Source organism: Rutidosis leptorrhynchoides, chromosome 9, assembly GCF_046630445.1.
Source record: "Rutidosis leptorrhynchoides isolate AG116_Rl617_1_P2 chromosome 9, CSIRO_AGI_Rlap_v1, whole genome shotgun sequence".
NCBI lineage: Eukaryota > Viridiplantae > Streptophyta > Magnoliopsida > Asterales > Asteraceae > Rutidosis > Rutidosis leptorrhynchoides.
Window position 1 is genome coordinate 321097507 of NC_092341.1, and position 19644 is coordinate 321117150.

Genomic DNA, 19644 nt, shown 5'->3' on the forward strand with positions numbered 1-19644 from the left:
AGTCATACATGCTTTATTCAAGAAAACTTTGCATTCACAAAATCATCACCGTGTATCTTATTTTGACTGCTTTATCAACGGACGTAGTATTGTAAACTATTATATACGGTAATTGTCTATACGTGGAAATTATCAGACTATATATATATATATATATATATATATAAAATTTATAATTTTAATTTTAATTTAATAATAATATATATAATTAATTATATATTATATTATATTCTTGTAAATATCCCTTTTATCAACAAAACGAACCGGGCATATTTTAAAAAACAGTAAAGACGACAACACCAACAACGGCGCTTAAAACATGAGCCGTTTTCCCTTCTGTAAATACATAAAGCTACGTTAGATATGAATACGCAGGCCGAAAGTCCTCGCCGCATCGCGCGGGCCGAACCCTAACTAGTTCATTCATAAAGTTGAAAAAAAAAAAAAAAAAAACTCCACCATAAATACTCCATTAGTTAATTTTCCCCTAAATTGACTTTCATCTATTCTAGGGCAATAAATTAATACGCAAAAGAAATCCCCAAATTCTGTCTAATCAAGCTACCCTTCATCGTTCTCAAATCAGTTTCTTCAACCGACCGACCATGTCAAATACGAGTGAGTGGGGGAAGATAGATCTTAATTGTGCTGCTGACTTTGGAAGGTGCGTTAAATTAATTTAATATAATTTTTCTTTGTCTGTCTGTCTGTCTCTGTTTTTTGTTTTTTGGAAGGATTTTTGTAACGACAGAGCTAGCTAAGAGGGCTGACCTTAACATATGGGTAAGGGTGTGTGTGGCAAAACTAGGTTTATAGCTAGCTTTTAGTTGATACCAAGTAGTATATGAGAAAAAGCTAGAAAATTTTTTCTAATAACGTTTACTTGAACTGAATCAGTTAAAATACCAGTTAGTTGATTGAAGGATGGTTAATTTATTAGTTTTGTATCAACAGATTGATTGATTGCTCGAGAAAACGAAAAATCTGGCTTGGACCAAAGGATAAGCAAACAGCAGCAGCAGCAGCAGCAATTGATGATGATTCTGAGAAACCAACCCCTAACAAAATCCCTAGAAGAGGTGCATCATCATCATCATTATTATTATTATTATCATCATCACCACCATCATCATCATCATCATCATCATCATCATCATCAGCATCATCATTATTTTTTTTTATTATCATCATCAGCATCATCATTATCATCATCGTTTATCGTTATTACTAGTTTATAACAGCACAACTTAAACACGAGTCAATATAAAAAGTTAGATAAATTTCAATTAAAATTCTATGTGAATATAAGTGCGTGCACATGACAGCTAAAATAGCACAATATCAGAGATTGCACAAAGTAAAATATACCACTAATTTTTTATACCATGATCACAGAATCTAGAAGAGTTAGGGGCGTTGAACCTATCATAATGAATTTGTTTTTCTCTCCCATTTACTCTTGGATCAATACTTTCGTAAAGCCCTTTGTGAGAAACACATAAAATTTTGACCAAATTCACTACAAAAAGATATAACAAATATTAACTTAAATTAAAGTGACCTGCAAATCTAAATCTCATTACACTGATTCAATCGACATTTAGTATAAAATCATAAATATAAATAAAATTAATATAACAAATATTAACTTAAATTAAAGTGGCCTGCAAATCAGTGATTGTTGGTATCTCAATATCTTCTTCGTGTTACATATGGCCAAGAAACACAGATTAAAGACAACAACAAAATCTATAACATTCAAGCAAAAAACACAGATAAAACATACTAAAATATACAGAGAAGTAAATAACTGGTTGATAAATGCACAAAAAAAATTTATAATTACATATTTACATTACAATTAAATTGAAAGTAACAATGGAAAAAAAAGAAAATTGAAAGCCAACCTGATAAGCTAATAAATGTTGGTTGAGCAAATAACGTGTAATAAAAATATTCTAGCGGAAGAAGGTGTAAATCCGTTAATGTTCATACCAGGCAAAAAAACTTCCATAGATAAAAGGAAAAAAAACCGGAAAAACCAAAGTAGATAACTTACTTTAATGAAACCAAATGTGCATCCACTTTTTTAGTTAAACTGATTGTTTGACTCCATACGATTCGAGTTAAATTTTGTTCGTGTAAGTATGTCAGATCTTGTACAACGGGGAAATATGATGGTGCTTTTGGCATTAATGCAATAGCTTGTTCAACTGGAAGGTGACACACTCGACACACATAAACATTGAAAATTAACACAAAATTAGTATTCTAAAAATTGGTAATTTTAACCGTTAACCTATGAATTGTTGAGTTAAAGCATACATGGCGGTGGAGGTAAAAACGGTTGACCTGTAATTATTTTATTATTAGTAAAATTAATCTTCATGACATCATCATTCACTAAAGAGTTATGAAACTCTTGACTCTTTAAAACGTCGTTTTCCCAATGTTCTGGTTTTTTTTTTCGATTTCTAAAGATTATCGTTTTCCATCGTTCCGTAACGACCCCGACAAATCGTCAAGTAACGGCGTCGTCTACATGGGTCCCATCACCTGGTCATAAGTCTTTATGACAACGTTTGACCAAAATATGTCGCCTTCATTTCAAAATAAAGATTGTTTCCAAAGTTTACAAGAATTGTTCAACCAAAAGTTAAGTCACAAGGTTATAAGTACAAATGAAATCTAGACGACACGGTTTAAAGTAAAGTCAAAAGACGCTCCATGAAATGCATGTATACTCGACATCCAATGCAAGTATCAAATAGTAAGCGGAAGCATGTTTCACATATCGTGCAAGCCCTGAGAAAAACATAGAAATCTGTCAACGAAAACGTTGGTGAAATCATAGGTTTAAGTAAGTAAGTGAGTAAAAGTAAGTAAGTCGAACCACAAGGTTTGCAAAGTTGAAATAATAGTAATACATTCTAAAAGTTAATATTCACGAGCACCCAATTATCAAAGCTTAACATTCCATCCATTGTATACCCCATCCATAGTGCTAGAACAAACACTGATTCTCGAAAATATATTTCATCCGTAGACGGTAGCGAGCCGTCAGAGATGAGGGTTGTCAACCCATATGGCCATATAACATAAGTTCTCGCTTACACCCGTCAAGTGTAACTAATGATAATCGAATTGAGGATTTTTGTTCTAAACTCGTATGTAGAATGTTTGTTTTCCCGTTCTTGTGTTCACTTAGTTCAAAAGAATCGTTTATGTTTTCTCATCCCAAATATAAGTTCAAAAAGAGTAAAAGTGGGACTATGATCTCACCTTGCGTGCAAGAGTTAATAAAGTACTTCAACAAGTAAACGCGTGCAAAGACAAAGCTAGTCTTGACCTAAACATATAGGTTATATCAATAACGGTAAACACAAACGGTCAAAGATGTTCAATTAGTCCTATGGCTCGTTACGACTCGATTATGTAGCATGTGAATCAATTAGTCAAGTTTCATGCACGATACAAGTAATTAAGCATGTTAGAACGATCGTATAATTGTTTGGTTAAGTTTGACTAAAAGTCAAACTTGGTCAAAGTCAAGGTCAACGGGGTCGGGTCGGGTATCCGACAATTTTCCCATGATTAGAAATCATTTATGAGTAGAATGGCCAAGTTTCATGTTAATCGGAGTTACGGTTAAGCGGGAAACATTTTGTGAAAGGAAAAATAAAAACAAAAATGAGCTGGGCATATGCGCGGCGCGCACCCTAGTGTAAATCCGGGTCAGAACTCAACTAAAGGGGGCAAATATCTGGGATTTCTGTTTTGCGCGGCGCGCTGAGGTTGCACGGCGCGCATACCTGGAATTTTTGCTGTTTGCAGAAAAATAGACCAAGTCACGAACCAAAACTCAAATTAACATATTTTATGAACCGAAAACATCCAAAATGCATACTATATATCGTTGGAAAGGTAATTTGACAAGGAAAACAACTAAACACGTTTCATCAAACAAAAACATCAATTTCAATAACCGATTTTCCGTCAAGTGATCATTAAGAATCCATTTTCAAAGTTTCAAGTTCATCAAATGCATTTTAAGTTTCGGGAATCCAATTCACACATGTGATATGCCGTTTTGAAGGTAATGAAGCATACATTACTACTAAACACTAACAATTAACATTTCATGGCATTCAAGCATCCAAAAATTCATGTCAAGAACTATCAAACCCTAGTCAAACATCTCAACATCAATAATCATGTTTTTGAAGTTTTCTTAATCAACCTACACATCAAATTGAAGCTAATGATGCTAGTAACACATTTAATACATGAACTTTGACAATTAAACAACATATGATCATCCAAAATCAAAGATTAAGCATGCATTTTTCATTTTCAAGCTAGTTACACCAAAAACAACAAATCGAGCATACAAATTACATACACAACATCACAATGAGCCATAGACACTAATTAACACACTTTTAAGTCAAGAACATGAATTTAAAGAAATCTAGTGATTTAGAAATGTTACCCAAATGTGATGAAATTGGTACCAAATCGAAGAGGATGAAGAGAGGATCACGAATATATAATTTGTTTTGATGTTTGATTGCTTGAATGGAAATAGATGATGAATTTAGTGAATGGGTGTTTTGAGTTCAAAAATGGTGGAGAGAAAAGAAAAAAAGAAAGTGGGAGGTGAAATGAGTGGATAAGAGGAGGTGTTGACCATTTGACCTAGTCAAATGTTTGGCACCTTGGCGAAACTAGTCCCTCAAGTTTGTTGTCGGGTGCGGGAATTAACCAAACGAAATATTTTAAAACGTTAGAGTAAACGAGTGATGTTATAATTAAATAACGAGAATATTATGAACGTTCGTCAACGGAGTCGACGAATTTAAATACGAAAGATATTATTATATAAAAAAAAAAAACAGTGTTAAAAATAAATTTAACGGAAAAACGCGGGATGTTACATTATCCACACCTCAAAAGAAATTTCGTCCCGAAATTTAGTTGGAAGTAATAGTCGATGTCTCTTGCTCGAGACCTTTCGTTGTCAATGCTATAAGTAAGTGAGGATACGTCCTTGGACATTTTCACGATTTCGGATAGTCGGGATTTTACGTTGTATTAAGGTTTGGTTTTTACGATCCCTGGTTTCAACTGGTTTTCCTATGAAGAGTAGTTTGTCATCGATAGTTGATGTATCTAGCAGGATTGCACGTTCCTGTTCCGCAGGACACGTTTCTAAGTTTGTTACACGAAATGTAGGGTAAACGGAAACTTAATTGAGTCTGAAGTTCTAAACGGTAGGAAGCGGTTCCAATACGCCCCAAGGTTTCAAAAGGTTCAATATTGCGGATATAGCCTTTCTCGATTTCCCAAAATGGATTACACCCTTCCAAGGTGCGGTTTCTCAATATTACGCGGTTACACACTGGGTTTGGTGAGGTTTTCATCTAAGTTTGGTATAACTCTTCTGGCGACAATGGGTTGTCTCGAGCCCTTCTCGGACTTGAACGATCTCAATTGTTGTTTCTTGATGGAGTTCAGATTTCGGTGGTTGATGCTTTGGTTAAATGAACAGGGGTATGACATTAGCGGTCATATAGGGTTTCGGAAAGTGCGTGTGAACACACGAGTGGTATCTACTGTTGTAAGAGTGATCTACTAAAGGTGACAATACGAGTTTGTGACGTCTTTCCAAGACGTAAATCGTTCGTTTGCTCGGTTCGTCGGTTGTGGGAGATACGCGGTACGTATGTCCAAGTGGGTTTCCAAGGTTTCTTGCAAAACTAGAAGCGATACGAGTATTTTGATCCGAGGTAATTGGCAATGGTACACCGTGTTAGAATAGGATCTCTTAAGATATGTTTGAACAAGTCAGTTAGGGTTCGAAAAAAGAATGTTCGTTAGGACTATTCACCCTCGTGGCGAATACTAAGGTAATATGAGGAATTTCTCTATCCATGGAGAAATGTTACAAGGAGTTCCCTTAAACGGAAGTGCGAGCGATAAAGATAGGAGTGAAACGAGGACTTAGAATAGGATGAGCTTACATCTCGAGGTTGCCATAACGTGCCTCTAGTTGTCAAAAAAAAAATGAAGTCTGAAAGAGAAACGAGATAGTACACGTAATTGTATAGTTCGGGGTTGAATAATGGTTGGACGATTATCAGCAACGCAAGGGCGTTAAGTCAAAGAAGAGTGAAGTATCGTTGGATTGTGTGTTATCTTAAATTCCAGTAATATCAGACGGTAACGGTGAAATAACATAGGTATGTAGTGTGGTACGTGATGACGAGAAAGTTGATCGGATCCACAATTTAGTATTCGAATTCTTCGCGCAAAATAACGAATTTTAGTTACGTTGATTTTGAGTCGAGAGAGTATGCCTTTCGGCGTTCAAGTAGAAATATTTCCATGTTTGAGTTCCATCTAGTGCTATACGAATTTAGCTAGGAAGGTTGGTGTGAAGAATCACGTTCAAGGCTCAGACATGAAGAGGTTTAAAGTTGTGTAACACGAGAAAAGTCAGAAATGAATCTTCGGTAACAACCGGTGAGATCTAAGATTTTTACGAATACAAGTCTGAGTTGGGAGAGTTTCCTGATTACATGTGGCTTGATTGTAATGCCTTGACCATTAACATCATGGTCTAGAAAATTGGACTTCGTTCAACAGAAATTCTCACTCGGAGAATTTGGTATAAAGTTGCTCTTTTCTCAAAAGTTCGAGCGTAAGATGGTGATGTTGTTCGTTTTCCTTCTTTACTTAAATAAGTTAAGATGTCATCTATAAATACGATAACAGATTTGTCTAGATAAGTTGCATTCGTGGTTTAGGAGGTTCATGAATACGGACGGAGTCCTAAATAAATCAAACGGTACTAAGAGAGATTTACAACTAACGTTGCGAGTTCGGAAATGGCTTAGGAGACATCGTCTCCCTTAACCCCCAATTGATGATAACCGGAACGGAGGTCGTTTTGGAATGCACACGGGATTCATGCAAGTAATCAGGTGGTCATGGATACGAGGAAGAGGGTATCGGTTTTCAACCGAAAATTATTTAGTTCACAATAATCTATACCTAGTTGTAGGGAAACAATTTCTCCTTAACGAATAGGTTCTGAGCTCCCTAGTTCTATAGGTGTCAAGTCAATATTCTTAACGTATATCCTCCGATAGAATTTATAGACACACAATATCTTTCCGTTGGTCGCTTAAATTGCCTAAGTAGTATCTAAGGGAAAAAGGTGGAATGTAATGAGTACAAGTCAAAGTCTTGGTTGTAAAACGTCTAGCGGTAATTGAATCGAATAAGTATGAAACATACGGTTTGTTGTGAAGAAACGTACCCGTGACTAGTCCATCGTCGTCTCGGGCATCCTAGGCGTTGATGTTGAAAGTTCAACGGCGTGCGTTGGGGTTGATTTTCTTATTTGGGCATTCATTCCTAAAATGACCCGTTTGGCCACATGCGTAGCAAGTGACCAACTTTCGTGGGTTGGGTCCCTTTTGAGTGATGGGGGTGGCACTTCCACAATGTTTGGCGATGTGACCACTTCCTTGGCGCCGGTGGCGGAACCTGCCACATCCTTCAAAGTGATGCTTGCGGCATTCGTTACAAAAAGGTAGTTTTCCGGTATAGCCTTTCTTGTCGTTGGAGGCGAAAGGCTTCTTGGAGAGGTTGTTGTGGTTGTGGTTGCTTGATTGAGAGGCTTCCCATGTTCTTTTATTGCCGCTCGATTGGTTCTCGACCATTGGTGCCGGCGTTTCCATTTCATTCGCCGTGTCTAAAGTATGGCGGGCCATTGTTAAAGCCTCTTGTAGGTTAGTGGGTCGAGGTGTCATTACCCTGTGTTGAATGCTCTTAGGGAGGCCATCCATGTAAAGTTCGACTCTTAGGGATTCGGGAGTCATGAGATTTGGACACATCGAGACTAGTTCGGTAAACCGTTGATTATAAGCTTCGAGGTCATTTCCGACCGTTTTTAAATTCCTTAGACCCTGTTCGAGCCTTCGAGTCTCGTCGCGCGGGAAGTATTCGGTGATCATTCTTTCTCTTAATTCGGTCCAAGAGAGTGTGTGGGCTTCATCGCTTCCCACTAATTGTACATACGTGTTCCACCATGAGAGAGCAATACCGGTGAAAGTGAGGGTGGAAAACTTGACCTTATCTTGGTCTCGACAACCGCTTGTGTTAAAAACGGTCTCCATTTGTTCAAACCATCGGGTGAGAGTAACCGGTCCCCCGGTTCCATCGAAAGTGGGAGGATTGTACTTCATGAAGTTCTTGTAGGAGCAACCTTCGATTGAATTACCGGCTCCATGATTGTTGTTGTTAGAAAAGTGATCGGCCACGGCCGTACCCACGGCGGTGGTTATCATTCGTTGAAGAGCTTGTTCTAGGGTTTCGAGAGGAGTATTGTGTTGACCTTGGTGAGCCATTGTTCCTTCATGACACAAGAATATCGTTGGTTAGTATTTTCAACAATACTAACCGGAGTATGGAATAAGGATAGAGAGGAAATTTTTCCTTGACTCGCCTTAAATTCTTTACGTCATAATGTCGGAACGTCCATGTGAATCACCGTAATATAATCCCGGAAATTATATTACCCTGATTTACATGTGCATTTAACATTACTTTATAAAGTCAAGGTGGCGCGTCAACAAAATTTATCAACGTAAGATCAAGATCGAATACGAGTTAGATATGATAGAAGAGTTCGAGTATAAATGCACAAATAGTCAAGTAATTCCTACTTCAGTCTATATGCCGGTTGTAGTCTAGATTCACCTATGTACCCTATGACTCGGGGTGGACACAAATGAACTCTAAATCCCTACAACCAAGGCTCTGATACCACTTGTAACGACCCCGACAAATCGTCAAGTAACGGCGTCGTCTACATGGGTCCCATCACCTGGTCATAAGTCTTTATGACAACGTTTGACCAAAATATGTCGCCTTCATTTCAAAATAAAGATTGTTTCCAAAGTTTACAAGAATTGTTCAACCAAAAGTTAAGTCACAAGGTTATAAGTACAAATGAAATCTAGACGACACGGTTTAAAGTAAAGTCAAAAGACGCTCCATGAAATGCATGTATACTCGACATCCAATGCAAGTATCAAATAGTAAGCGGAAGCATGTTTCACATATCGTGCAAGCCCTGAGAAAAACATAGAAATCTGTCAACGAAAACGTTGGTGAAATCATAGGTTTAAGTAAGTAAGTGAGTAAAAGTAAGTAAGTCGAACCACAAGGTTTGCAAAGTTGAAATAATAGTAATACATTCTAAAAGTTAATATTCACGAGCACCCAATTATCAAAGCTTAACATTCCATCCATTGTATACCCCATCCATAGTGCTAGAACAAACACTGATTCTCGAAAATATATTTCATCCGTAGACGGTAGCGAACCGTCAGAGATGAGGGTTGTCAACCCATATGGCCATATAACATAAGTTCTCGCTTACACCCGTCAAGTGTAACTAATGATAATCGAATTGAGGATTTTTGTTCTAAACTCGTATGTAGAATGTTTGTTTTCCCGTTCTTGTGTTCACTTAGTTCAAAAGAATCGTTTATGTTTTCTCATCCCAAATATAAGTTCAAAAAGAGTAAAAGTGGGACTATGATCTCACCTTGCGTGCAAGAGTTAATAAAGTACTTCAACAAGTAAACGCGTGCAAAGACAAAGCTAGTCTTGACCTAAACATATAGGTTATATCAATAACGGTAAACACAAACGGTCAAAGATGTTCAATTAGTCCTATGGCTCGTTACGACTCGATTATGTAGCATGTGAATCAATTAGTCAAGTTTCATGCACGATACAAGTAATTAAGCATGTTAGAACGATCGTATAATTGTTTGGTTAAGTTTGACTAAAAGTCAAACTTGGTCAAAGTCAAGGTCAACGGGGTCGGGTCGGGTATCCGACAATTTTCCCATGATGAGAAATCATTTATGAGTAGAATGGCCAAGTTTCATGTTAATCGGAGTTACGGTTAAGCGGGAAACATTTTGTGAAAGGAAAAATAAAAACAAAAATGAGCTGGGCATATGCGCGGCGCGCTATGGGTTGCGCGGCGCGCACCCTAGTGTAAATCCGGGTCAGAACTCAACTAAAGGGGGCAAATATCTGGGATTTCTGTTTTGCGCGGCGCGCTGAGGTTGCACGGCGCGCATACCTGGAATTTTTGCTGTTTGCAGAAAAATAGACCAAGTCACGAACCAAAACTCAAATTAACATATTTTATGAACCGAAAACATCCAAAATGCATACTATATATCGTTGGAAAGGTAATTTGACAAGGAAAACAACTAAACACGTTTCATCAAACAAAAACATCAATTTCAATAACCGATTTTCCGTCAAGTGATCATTAAGAATCCATTTTCAAAGTTTCAAGTTCATCAAATGCATTTTAAGTTTCGGGAATCCAATTCACACATGTGATATGCCGTTTTGAAGGTAATGAAGCATACATTACTACTAAACACTAACAATTAACATTTCATGGCATTCAAGCATCCAAAAATTCATGTCAAGAACTATCAAACCCTAGTCAAACATCTCAACATCAATAATCATGTTTTTGAAGTTTTCTTAATCAACCTACACATCAAATTGAAGCTAATGATGCTAGTAACACATTTAATACATGAACTTTAACAATTAAACAACATATGATCATCCAAAATCAAAGATTAAGCATGCATTTTTCATTTTCAAGCTAGTTACACCAAAAACAACAAATCGAGCATACAAATTACATACACAACATCACAATGAGCCATAGACACTAATTAACACACTTTTAAGTCAAGAACATGAATTTAAAGAAATCTAGTGATTTAGAAATGTTACCCAAATGTGATGAAATTGGTACCAAATCGAAGAGGATGAAGAGAGGATCACGAATATATAATTTGTTTTGATGTTTGATTGCTTGAATGGAAATAGATGATGAATTTAGTGAATGGGTGTTTTGAGTTCAAAAATGGTGGAGAGAAAAGAAAAAAAGAAAGTGGGAGGTGAAATGAGTGGATAAGAGGAGGTGTTGACCATTTGACCTAGTCAAATGTTTGGCACCTTGGCGAAACTAGTCCCTCAAGTTTGTTGTCGGGTGCGGGAATTAACCAAACGAAATATTTTAAAACGTTAGAGTAAACGAGTGATGTTATAATTAAATAACGAGAATATTATGAACGTTCGTCAACGGAGTCGACGAATTTAAATACGAAAGATATTATTATATAAAAAAAAAAAACGGTGTTAAAAATAAATTTAACGGAAAAACGCGGGATGTTACACGTTCTGCTTACATAACTGATTATCTGAAAAAGGATAATAAAAAACAATCGCTTACCTCATGTATAAGAACCGTAGCTCCTCTAGAAGCTTCTATTAATTCAGGACAAGGTCTCGTATCACCCGAATAAACAATCTTCCACCCCCGGTATCATCTTACCGTCACTATCAACTTTACTCGCACCTTTTAAAAGAACCCAAACGACAATCGGACAATGCACAACTGGAAAACTAATCACACCATCCAAACCCGAATCTCGAATCACGTTCTTCAACTTCTCATTAATCGGGCCCACAACATTACTATCAAAAACACTACCCTCCTGTTTCCACTGGCTCTGCATTTGAGTTCCTTTAGCAAATAATGTGTTTTCACATAGAATCCGATTCAAAAGATGCTAGAGAAGATTGTGTTGTATGTCTACAATCAAGAAACAACATGTTTATATCTTCGAGTCGTTCGTATGCCTTTAGGAATCTTTTGAGATTCCTAGGAGCAATAACGATTAACAGTTCGTGCGTTGTCCCCTTTAATAGATCTCGTCTGAGAGCAAGTATTCTTGCTAAACCCGTATGGTGGCCGGCTTGAATATGTGAAATCCATATACATTTTAAACGTTTAACCACATCATCTGCGCCTTCAATACCAAATCTGTTCATTCAAACATTCATGAAAATATAAATTACACGTGGTATGATAAGCTTGTTAGGCGAAACGGGTCGTGGGTCAAAAAGGGCGGAGTTGGGTTGGTTTGACCAGCAAACGCCTTTTAGTCCATTATATTAATTGCAGATGTATGATTAATGGGTTACTTATTCATTAAAGGAAGTAACATTATTACTATGATACTGCTACATATCAGATATCCTTAGGTGAACTTCCAACCCGTTCAACGAATTGATTTTTTTTTCCTTGCTTTTTAATAAAATAAACAGAAATCAGTTTATTCATTTAGCCCATTAGAAATATATTAAACATATTACATTACACGTAAAAATATCAAACATAAAATATACATTTGAAACATAGATTTAAGGCGCGAATTAAAAAGAGTAAAATTTTCACCCAACTTTGACTTTTACCGACTCAGACTTTCTAGTATTGACCGTTATTTTAGGCGCTTTTGGGCAAAACGGGACAGGGTAATTCTCAAACCGGCACATCGACCGACTCAATTTACTTTTACAACAATGGTCAGGAAAGACGGGTCGTGGGTCAAAATGGGTTGAGTTGGGTTGTTTTAACCTACAAAAACTTTTATGCCCATTTTTTTCATTGGAAATATATAATTAACGGGTTACTTATCATTGAATAAAGCAATTTTATTTCTGCAATGTTGCTACATATCAGAATCCATTAGGTAAACTTCTAACCCGTTCAACCAACAATTATTTTCCTTGTTTTTAAATAAAAAATAGAGAAAACAAAATTATTTTATTCATTTAACCCATTAGTGATTACCATTAATGAGTAAAATGGGTCAAAGTTTACCTTATTTTCAGCTAACTCGAAGTTCCTTCACCGCAATCTAATAGTAAACTACCTTTATCAAAAAGATTGACGAAGATAGAACTAACATTACGATACTTTGACGGTTGAGATGAACCGGTTCCTAAAAGAAAAATCTCAACCTCCTCTCCACTAATATTCTCCAAACAACTTGGAACAACGTTTTGATTTAACCAAGGTTCTTCGATCATATTATTATTGTTATTGTTATTGTTATTGTTATTGTTATTGTTATTGTCACCTTCAACAAATGTTATACCTTCCCCTGCTTCTTCTTCCCCGTCCCAAAGGCGAGCGACTTGTCGGGCAACATCTGATATTTTCGGAATCTCTTCGAGTAGGTCATCGATGAGGTCAATGGGCCCCGCTTTGGGAGGTATATGATTAAAAACAAACAATCGGTCTGTCCACCTGGTGGAAGTCGCACGAAACAACCGAAATGGTGGAAGGTTGAACTATTGATGCTGCAAACGGTATTATGAATATCATTATGACTATACAACTCTTAAGAGAAACATCAATAACCATATAACGTCCAATAATCACAAACTACATATTGCTAACTATAACCATTTAACATAGTAGGACACAACAATAGCATTCGACAACAACATGCTAAAACACTAAAGCAACAAAATATATTACCGTAGAGGGAAACACAAATTGGATAATAACAGCCAGTTGTCAAACAAAAAAACACCATCATATCATATATAAACACCATCATAGAATCATTAATCAGACTCAACACAATGCAATAGAACTTCTAAATAATAGTGCAACATACATTAAGAACATGAAAAAACCTTCAAATTAACGATTAATACTTGAGAAGGTCCATAGTATGAAAGCCATCAACCTGATAACAAATCAATCAATTTGAAAATCACACCAAAAGAACATCTAACATCAGTTATAAGGTTTCAAAATTAAAGGTGAAAAGTTAAAAGTTATAAAACAAAAATGGAACATTTTAACTACATAGTACCAGTTAAGTTGCAGCCAATGATAGTATCACCAAGAGCATGAATATGAAATCCATAAGCACCTTTTTTCTGCAATTATCACACCAGTTAAAGTAACTAACTTTTAGTTATACAAATTATTCTAAATTTATAAATATGAATAAATAAAAACACACCATATACAATTAGAAGAAAAATACCCTCTGATTGTTGCAAAAAGCCAGAGATCCTTTGACGAAACCATACCTTCAGGTAAAATTGAAATCGCAAGGACGAACGTGTGATATGAATGAAGCAACCAGAAACTGTAACAAACGCAAAATAAACCCTAATTAGCGTAAATTGAATACTAATAGTCAGAAAATAAGTCACATAACGATCAAAGCAATAAACGGGATAAACAAAACCTGCAAATACGATACGATGCCCAAACGGAAATATTTGGGCTGGCGACGTCCTCTTCGTCGAAATCCCTGCCACTTCACAAAAACCCAATCTTCTAAGAATTAGAATCCTAATTGGATGATACGATGATGAAAGAACCCTAATCGTCTTTATGATTTCGCCTAACGATGGTAGTAATGAACATGTCTATTACATGGAATATGTTTCAAATCGCTTGTATAAACACAAAAAGGGTGATTAAGACGATCATGAGATAATCATTTGATTCGGTTTTGATTTGGTATAATCGATTAGAAAATCTGCCGTTGACGGAACCAATCGGCAGTGGGTTTTTGAAGTTTTGATTTTGAAAAAATGAAATGGATGTGAGATTGTTTGGTTTGGGTACAGAGATTGAGATAGATATTGACACGTGTCGTTTTCATGAGGACCTACGGGTGGATTAAATTGACCAGTAATATGCTGACACGTGAAAGATGAGACAGAGAGTGAATGGTTGGGTGCCATGTGACAGTAGACCACATGGTTTGTAAGGGGTAGAGAAGATTGTACATAAACATATAAACATAAATAATAAAAATAAAAATAAATAAAAAATGAACACTACGTGTCATTTTCATTTTCATGAGGACCTACGGGTGGATTAAATTAACCAGTAATATGCTTGACACGTGGAAGATGAGAGAGAGGGTGGATGGCTGGGTGTCATGTGGCAGTAGACCACATGGTTTGTAAGGGGTAGAGATTTTCATATATCATAGTAAGTTAAATAACTACATAACATCGTTGAATTTCAGCTTCACATGTACCTTCATTCATAGTTTATTCAAAAAATATGTTCAATTTAATATTAAATCATGTTTTAGTCCCGCGGAAGCGCTAGTTATAAACTAGTTAATAATAATAATAATATAATAATAATAATAACACGTACCAAACACTTCAAACTTTTTGAGCCAAAGATATACAGACACCAAGACCCATTTCGTATGCAAGTACCACATGTGTTTTTATTTAGTCCATGAAAAACGTAAAAAGTTCAATCCTTGAAGCTGATATGGTTGGATGTCACCTATGATTACACCATAAGTCCTGAAAAAGCTATGATATACATAAGTAAAAAATGTATTACACATCAAAATTCACCCAACTTAAAACACAGGTGTATATAGAACACATCAAAATAATTTATCCGCAAATGCTACCTACCTAGTGTATAGAACAAACTAGTGTGAACCAATTAAGGCTAAACAACTTCATAAACACCTCTAACTTTTACCCCCTCTAAATAATTTATCCGCAAATGCTACCTACCTAGTGTATTCACGCATCATCATTCCTTGTTGTAAAGAATATATAAGGTGTTTCATGTATCAAAATTTAATCCGTAGTAAGATACTTGTGAACTAACATTCTGATACTAACAAAAAGGTTGTTACATCACATAAAAGAACCAAAACAACAACTATTACTACTACTGCTTAGCAGTAACAACAGCTAACTGATATAATCTAAAACATTAACCATCTCCTTATAACATAACTTACAAAGACCACTAAAACCTATGCATATGATACATTAGCTTACAAGTCTAACATACATAGAGATTACCATCATTGTATTAATAACATAATTAGAACACATATTAATAAGATGCATACAGGATTACCACTAATCAGTTTAACTAATTACATGTTTGGATCATCCATTGAGGGTCATGTCGTCAATAGTGTTTGTTTGTTGAGTAATTGAAATTGATATGTAAACCATTTGTGATTCTTATGAACCAATATTATTTATGTAGAATAACCAATAATAGTAATACTAATATCCAACTCATGCGGAGGAGGAGGAGGGTCTGCAACATTCAATACTGAAATCTCGAAAAATTTTAGTGTATAGGGTTGATAGTAATTGATTAGTGTATAAACTTCTTCTTCAAATTAATAAATTAATCCCAATTGAATTGATTGAAGAAGGTTTAAGAATTTATTACTCTGTACTTTTTTATTATTAACAACTTGATTTATTGATTGTATCAGAAAACATGCAGCAGGATAAGGATAAGCAAATAGCGACCGAGACTACTACTGACGCTCAACCCATCAATTCATTTCAACCACTCTTCCTAAGCGGTACGTACTTGCATACTTATTTTTCTCTCTTCTCTCTTCTTCTTCAATTAATGAATTAATCCCATTTGTTAAATATTTTCCTATTAATAACAACTTGACACTTGATTGATTGTAGCCACAGAAAAGAATAATTGGGATCCTGAGTTATTAAAAGTGTCATACAACGATCTGTATGAAACCCTATCTGATGAAAAACAGTGAGTTTACTATTCTACAATATAATCTACTATTTTCGTACTTTTTTATGCTTACTACTTACTATTTTAATTACATTACATATACATACATATAACCCAACCCACCCTCCCTCCCTCCCTGCCTACCTACCTAATTTTATTATCCTTTCGAATTGATGTTTTGCAGACGACTATGGCTAAAAGCACATTTCATTTTAAGAAGAAAGTGAGTATTCTTTTTACTACTACTACTAGTACTAGTACTAGTACTAGTACTAGTACTATTATTATTATTATTATTATTATTATTATTATTATTATTATTATTATTATTATTATTTCCAAGTTTTTTTTTTTTATCAAATTCCACTTTTTCTTATATATTCTCGATCATACTTTTTTGTTCATCGTAGGGGATCCGCCTACATGTTTCTAGATGAACTTTTTTTTGAAAGTGATGAGAATGAAAAACTTAAGCTTGAAAATCAAGAAGAAGAAGAAGAAAGTGATGATGAAAAAATTGGAAGTCATAGGGAAGAAAAAGAAGAAGAAAAAGAAGAAGGTGATGGTGGTGATGATGGTGATGATGGTAATAGTGATGATGATGATGATGATGATGATGATGATGTTGATGATGATGATGATTATGATGATGAAGAAGATGATTATGATGATGAAGAAAAAGAAGTAGAAGAATATATCAATGCCGTGAATATTGTTTGTTCGGACGGGATAGTCATTGACGCCTTCCTCTTTGTAACAGAGTCTAGAAAAATCCTAGGTTTGTACGCACTCCATCTTCCATTCTTAACTGTCGAAAGCAATAGCGAAATCATTAAGAAGGTTGAATTCTTCTGTAAGGAGCGTTTGCACATCAAGCATGATTATGCCCATGATCAAATCCTTCTTCAACATAAGTTGAATGAGTTCAACTCCATATTTCACCAACTCTATCGGGCTGATGCTCTTCATCTTATTATTGTACGCCTCCCTTTTTTTCTTTTCTTTTTCTTCTTTCGTGCATGTTAGTAGTTCTATTGTATTCTTATTTATTTATCATTTTTCTTAAAAGAAAAATAAATTAATTTGTCTGTGTTATTATTGTTGTTTCAGGCTGCTTTCGAGTTGAATATAATAAGCCTCATGGACTTGATGATGGAAGAGGTTCGTCACACAATCTCCAAAATGACTACCGATGAGGTTTACAATATTCTATCCGTGAATTTGACACACTATATTCCTAAAAAATTTGAATGGATGAAGCAGTTTCTCAATGAACGTGGGAACTTTTGAAGCCCTTACATTAACAAGAGGGTACGGTACCCTACGGCTTATTGTTATTGCCTTTATCCTTGTTATTTGTTGATGATAGATTATCACTAACTAATTCCCTATTTAATATCGTTATCGTTTGTTTTTTATTTATTGCAACCGGCACAAGCTTAACTTTTAATAATATCATTTGTCTTGTCTTTATTTATCGTTTGACTTAGGGTCAGTAATCATTCTGTTGGTAGGTGGTAGGAGTTACAAGAAGGAGAATCGTACCCGCCCCTTATCTATTATGAGAACAATGTCATATCATATCTGGTTGCCCATTATGTACAAATGGTGATTGTGGGGGGATTCGTTTAGTTTTAGTAAATATTCCTTGGTAAATGTTCTTTTAGAAATTATAGAAAACACTAGTTTAAGACCCGCAAAATTTGTGATTTTTGATATAATTTTTCTTTTTAAGTTCCAGAGGATAATAAGAATTAAGTAGTTTATAAGCGAATGATTTGTACATGATGGAAAGATTGAAGCTGAAGTTAGCTTAGGAGCATTGCAGCCAAAAAAAGTTAGAAAATATGGCTAGATAAGTAACCTGAACTTTGATCAAAGTATTTGTCATTAACAAAGATAATTAACTGCTATACTCGTGAATAGTCTAGCAGACTATATGGTCATATTTATATATACTTGCAAAATTCTCTAAAGCATCAATAAGTGGTTGAAGCCTGGGACCTCACACTTGCTTAAAGTGTTGTAATTTAATCTCAAAGTGCAACTCATTTCAACTGGTGATCAAGTGCTCAGTTGAATATGCTGCGATTGAGTCATTGTGTGCTTTACCAGTCGAATATCGAATCAAATTACAAACATATATGGGTCATATGTTTTATAAATGCATCTCCTGTGATCTCTTTTGTGAAAGAAGTATTTTGTCTGATACTTGCTAATTGCACCCTATATAAGCAGCTATAAGATGTCACTGAACAAAAGATAAAGTTAGGTTGATATAACTTCCAATTAGACCCGGCAATCAAGACCCAAAGCTTAAAAAATGGGTCCATTGGGTTTACTTGAAGACCCAAATGGGTCCAAGCACATAATATCAAAAATTACTCCAAGACCCAAATGGGTCCAATCACATAATAGAAAATTGCTTAAACACCCAAATAGGTCCAAATGGGTTTACTTCAAAAGATTCGATTTCAGAGCGCGATTTCGAGGCGCGATTTCAGAGCCCGGTTCCGGCCTCTGTTTTTGGACCCCGGTTTCGGGGCCCGTTATCGGCGCGCGTTTCGGCGCCCTGTTTTCGGCCAACGGTTTCGGCCCCCGTTTTCGGCCCCCGGTTTTCGGCACCCGTTTTCGGACCCGGTTTTCGGTCCCCGTTTTCGGACCCCGTTCTCGGCACCCGTTTTCAGCGTCCTGTTTTCGGTCCCCGTTTTCGGACCCCGGTTTTGACGCCCGGTTTCGGCCCTCGGTTTTGGCCTCTGTTTTCGACGCCTGGTTTTAGCCCCAGTTTCGGCGCCCGTTTTCGGCCCCAGTTTTCGGACCCAGGTTTCGGCGCCCGTTTCGGTGCCCGTTTTCGGTCCCCAGTTTCGGCCCTCGGTTTCAGCCTCTGTTTTTGGACCCCGTTATCGGCGCGCGTTTTCGGCGCCCGGTTTTCGGCCACCCGGTTTCGGCCCCCGTTTCGGCGCCCGGTTTTGGAACCTTTTTTCGGCGCCCGGTTTCGGCACCTTGTTTCGGCGCCCGATTTTCGGCCCCCGTTTTCGGCGCCCGGTTTCGGCGCCCAGTTTTCTGTCCCCGGTTTTCGACCCCCGGTTTCGGCCACCGTTTTCGACCCGCTTTTTCGGCGCCCGTTTTCGACGCCCGGTTTCGGCGCCTGGTTT

At 36.4% G+C, this 19644-nt stretch overlaps 1 protein-coding gene and 1 pseudogene across 3 annotated transcripts; one reads left to right on the forward strand and one right to left on the reverse strand.

Annotated features, from left to right (window-relative positions):
- The first annotated feature begins 509 nt into the window (after positions 1-509).
- Positions 510-17962, forward strand: LOC139867084 (uncharacterized). Of its 3 annotated transcripts, XR_011765748.1 has the most exons (7): positions 510-664; positions 955-1079; positions 16218-16310; positions 16426-16507; positions 16674-16712; positions 17250-17467; positions 17600-17962. XR_011765748.1 is itself a non-coding variant. In XM_071855412.1 (6 exons), exons 1-6 carry the CDS (start codon positions 606-608, stop codon positions 17613-17615), a joined length of 414 nt encoding a protein of 137 aa, XP_071711513.1. In that variant the 5' UTR covers positions 510-605; the 3' UTR covers positions 17616-17962. The 3 variants fall into 3 exon arrangements, 2 of the variants coding, with proteins under 2 accessions (XP_071711513.1, XP_071711514.1); XM_071855412.1 differs by lacking the exon at positions 17250-17467; XM_071855413.1 differs by lacking the exons at positions 16674-16712; positions 17250-17467.
- On the reverse strand, positions 1295-14994 carry LOC139866558 (tRNAse Z TRZ4, mitochondrial-like; annotated as a pseudogene).
- Positions 17963-19644: the final 1682 nt, after the last annotated feature.